Source organism: Eurypyga helias, unplaced genomic scaffold (assembly GCF_000690775.1).
Source record: "Eurypyga helias isolate BGI_N326 unplaced genomic scaffold, ASM69077v1 scaffold45145, whole genome shotgun sequence".
Lineage (NCBI taxonomy): Eukaryota > Metazoa > Chordata > Aves > Eurypygiformes > Eurypygidae > Eurypyga > Eurypyga helias.
The window spans coordinates 7,382-11,887 of record NW_010251585.1 but is presented as its reverse complement, the minus strand read 5'-3'; the positions used below and the strand labels follow the sequence as shown (position 1 = coordinate 11,887).

The 4,506-nt window shown below is 47.9% G+C and overlaps 1 protein-coding gene across 1 annotated transcript; it reads right to left on the bottom strand.

Annotated features, from left to right (window-relative positions):
• Positions 1–614: 614 nt before the first annotated feature.
• On the bottom strand, positions 615–4,294 carry DSTN (destrin (actin depolymerizing factor)). The gene is made up of 3 exons (XM_010152070.1): positions 3,637–4,294; positions 3,330–3,406; positions 615–2,039 (listed from the first exon to the last, which is right to left on the bottom strand). The coding sequence occupies exons 1-3, from the start codon at positions 3,894–3,896 to the stop codon at positions 1,930–1,932; spliced, it is 447 nt and encodes a 148-aa protein (XP_010150372.1). The 5' UTR covers positions 3,897–4,294; the 3' UTR covers positions 615–1,929.
• Between the last annotated feature and the right edge of the window lie 212 nt (positions 4,295–4,506).

Here is a 4,506-nt window from a genome sequence, read left to right as displayed (position 1 = left end):
ACCATGGCGTCACCTGGGCAGGGTATCTCTTTGAAGATGCCTGCGGTCCGGAGGCGCTAGTTATCAGCTGGATCTTGGCCGGGAGTTCCCTGTTTGCCAGGCAGCGCCACTCCCGCTGTGTCACTCCGGTTTCCTTATCTCCACCTGGACTTTGGACAGAGAGCAGTACTGCAGACACCTGGGCAAGAAGGAGCCCTTCACGGTGATCATTACCCGCTGGGGCCAGCTCGGAGCTGAGCGCTCAGCACGTTCAAGATGTTCCCCAGGAAGCTCCCCAACCCATGGAAAGTTGGGTCCGAAGCCTAAAAGGCAGAGGCCAGGGGCTGTTACGGAGCTAGAGCCTGCAGCAGGCCGGCAGCCGCTCAGCTGAGGGGCGCAGGGCCAAGGAGGGTGGCACACTGCAGCGGATGAACCTGCTCCCGGCCCCCAACTCCCTCCGCAGGAGCCTGTCTCCCCCCATCCTTTCTCCCCGTCAGCGGCACGGGGCGGTAGCTGCGGAAGGCGTACCCGGCTCAGGGGCCTACGCCGGGCACCAGCGCGCTCAGCCAGCAGCACCAGCCCCGCTGCGGGAGGGCTAAGGCGGAGGCTGGAGAGGAATCAGTCACTCACCCAGGGGAGGGAAACCCCATTTATTTAGGCTATTGGAGTTTGGCACGCACAGAACATTATCACAGTAACGCACTGGAGGCTAAGGGTTTTGGTTTTGTTTGGTTTTTTTTTTTTTCTCTACAGACATACAGGAAAACTCTATGCAACTCCCATGTACACATTACACAAAGGAAAACAGCTTTAATCAACCACTGGTGAAACATGGAAGCTTTTAAGATCTCTGTAGCTGGCACAGGAATGTTCTCTACCCCCCCATACAAAAGGCATTTCAGGTCAAACTTTCTAGTAGGTGATATTTCCATGCATTTCTACAGAATTAAAGAAGCTAACAGACAAAAAGCCCAGATCAAGCCGTATTAGTCAGGCTGATTGGTTCTACTAAGTTAAATCAATAGTAATTGTGGACAAATGGACCAAGTGACCAAAGACTGGGGCTGAGAGTACCACTTTTCAAAGAGGTGGTTCCTTCTCATCGTACTACCCATAGCTGGAGAGCTCCGACAGAAGAATCTGCATTGGTAGAAGCCTGGGAAGCATCCAACCTGCTAGGAAGTGTGTATTGGAGAGACTAAGGTCGTTCTAAATTAAACTATGTCAACAGAAAAGCAATCTTTATAGAATCACTCAGGCTGGAAGGGACCTCAAGACACTTCATAACGAGAAAATTAAGCCTACAGAACAAGTGAACCTTTAAATATTATTTACTGCACTGTGAGTTTACAAGAGAGTGGATTAGGACTATTTTTCCAGAAAAGTGTGTCTATTTCATATCTAACTTCAGAATGAGCCTTTATTAGTACTGCTTTGCAACTGCAAGCACTACGAATTTAACCCAGTTTTGGTGCCAACAGGTTGCTTTAGCCTAACTTTAACTACAGGTTCGAAATTTCATATTAAGCGGTTACAGGGGAAAAGTTTTTGAGTTTGGCAAGTTGGCCAGCAGCCTCAAAAAAGACTGACTGAATTTTGCTTGTTACAATTTCGAAAAGTAAGAACAGGAACCAGATTGTTCTCACCTCCCCCCTCTTTCATCCCATGATACACCGCTGCACTGGACCAAAATTTCTGGAGACCTTTAGTGTTAATCCATCAGGGACAGTATTGGGCTGGAAAACCAATGCAAATATTAATACACCAAGATAAATCCTTAATTTGATTTATTTAGGGTCATTTGTACATACAAGCTACATCTCCAAAATCTACTTTATTCTACAAGACAGCTTCCCTACAGTTAGTGAAACCCTTGCCTAGAATGGTTGCTTTACATAACTGATATATTAAAACATGGAATGCTTGTAGAGTTGTGGCACTGTATGACATCTACACGGGACTTCCTTCAAAAGCTACGACTAGGGAGCCTCCTAGCTTCTCAGCAATGCAAGCTCGGTTGAGGTCCTCTGGCCCATTTGCTTGGCATTCATGCTTTATGCCTAAAAAAGAGGCAAAACACTCAATAACGCAGTATTTCAACATGCTAGTAATCAAACAAACAGACTTGGCAGCAATATTAGAAGAGGCAATCTGGTTACTCAAGCAGGCAGGTCCTGCCTTAGCTTCAGAATTTGGTTTTCCCCTGTTACACCACGAGAGACATCTGGCTACATACCAACTATCACCACAGAAGTCTCAGAGAGAAAGCTTTTGCTGGAGCAGTGCTCAGGCTCTCGGCCTTTGGCTTGCGCGACAGCCTGCGATGAAATCTGTGTGTCCAGTGCTACCTGGATACGGCAGGGGAGGGAGCTACAGCACACTTAGATGACCCACTCTGCTCCCACTGGCTCTGGAGAGGTGGGTGAAAGAATCAAGGGGAGAACCTGACCTGTAGAAAGACTTTGTTTGGTCTAAGGAATCAACAGTTAGTTTCTTTCTCTAAAGGGCAGGGAGCCCAACCCAAGCCTGTCTTATGTGGAGAAAAGCAGAATCTCTCCAGGATTTCTTTTATTTTTTTCCCTTTTTTCCTAACTCCATGTGTGTAGCACACAACAGTCTGCCTGGGTAGTTCCAATCGCTGTCCTGCGAGGGCTGGCACCGCCGCACAAGGATCCTGTGAGATTCGCAGGCTGCAAGGCTTCAGCTCAGTTCAGCGTGAGGAACTGGGGGTAGCCAGTGCTGCCTGGCTACCAGCCATCGTAATGACCGACTTAGCGTGAAATTTCTGAATGCTGCAGCAAGGCCCTCACTCCTTGGTTAACAGTGCCTGACGGGCTGAACAGAGCTTCCCTTCTCCACTTGGAAATGCAATACCGTTTGAAACGAGTAATCACAACCACATCTCCAAATCAAGCGAATCGTTAATTACTACTACTACAGCACAGTATGTTTTTGAGACTGTGCATCTCAACAGACACGGGGCTAAAAGTCCTCTGCCACAGGGGCAGCTCTGCACCAAATCCAGCCCCGTGTTACGAATGGAATGGTTTCCAGCCTGCATGGTGCAGATGTGCTGCTCTGTACAATACAGCTAAGCTGTCACACAGTGCAAAGCCTGCTCTTGTCCTGAGCACAGTTCTAGCGACTCTAAAATGCAGAGTCAGGCAGTATAAGTTTTAGCCAGAGCTCACTGTAGCTCAATCACAGGGCTTTTCACCTGTGAAGCTCTCATCTCTCACTGGCATCTCAAAAAACCCAACCTACCCAAACCAATTAGCCAAGGGTTAAGCCTCGCTGCGTAAGCATTCCAGGGGCAGGGCACAGCTAGGAGCGTTCGCTGTATTACGTACCTTGAAACTTCTTTTTGATTGCGTCCTTGGAGCTTGCGTAGATCATCTTACTTTTGAGAGGTGCTTGCTCTGGTGCCCTGGTGGGATACACCAAGAAGAGTGCAATCAGTGACATTTATTATCCGGCACAGACAGCAGCAGTATCCTATCAATGACTAACAAGAGAAATGCCTCACGGCTCAGAATACAGGCATCAGGCTCACTCTAAGCCTACCATCTTGCCAGCCTGGGCAACACAAATTCCGAGACCTCGCCCACAGGGCTTGGACTGCATGTCAGGAATGAGCACGTTGGAAAGACGGCTTACCACAAGAAAAACATCAGCTCTTCTTTTTTGGATTCCTTGGTCTCGAAGCTTGCATCATACAAGGCATAACGGCAATCCTTCTCGGGAAGCATCTGCACGAAGTGCTTGAAAGGGTCGGTAACTGTCACACCGACATCTCCCACTAGAATCTCTTTGCCTTCTTCCACGATAATGCACTTTTTGTCTGGACTGAGGCAGAAGATGACAGCCTTCTTCCTCTTCTTAATTTCCTCAGGCGTAGAACACTTCCGCACCTTCATGTCATAGAAGATACGGCACACCTCATCGGCAACTTGTACTCCAGATGCCTGCAAAGACAAGAACAAATACCTTTAGGGCTGACATTGCGAATTTTCACAACTACATCGCTGCGTTGCCTTAAATCCGAGGCTAGACAACAACTGATAGTGGCCATAGTCACCAGTGGCCTGGGAGTCTTGTCAGAAAAGGCTGCAGGCCCTCTTTTTCCAGGCCAAGTAAAGAATCTGGAGTCTCGATGCTGCCCACAGCCAGCTGCCAAACCAAAACTATTCCAAAAAGGCACAATCCTACTTATATTAGAACATTGTTTTGGGGTAGTTTTACATGCATGTCCACCCCTTGTCCTCTGAGATTCAATTGTGGCAGATCCTTTGGCGTTACAGCAGCTTAATTTTGTTACCCACTTGAGGCTGGCCAGACAATCAAGTCTGTGAGGATCTCCTGTTCAAAGTTTCCTTGCCATTTCTAGCATTCTTGCTAGCAGCTTTATGAGCAGAGGTAAAACACAACCAAATTCCATGCCTGTCACATGGATTTGGTTTAGAGATCAAGAGAGACGTAGTGGGGTATTGGGACTGTAGTGGTATAGTTTAAACTGAGCAAGCCAAC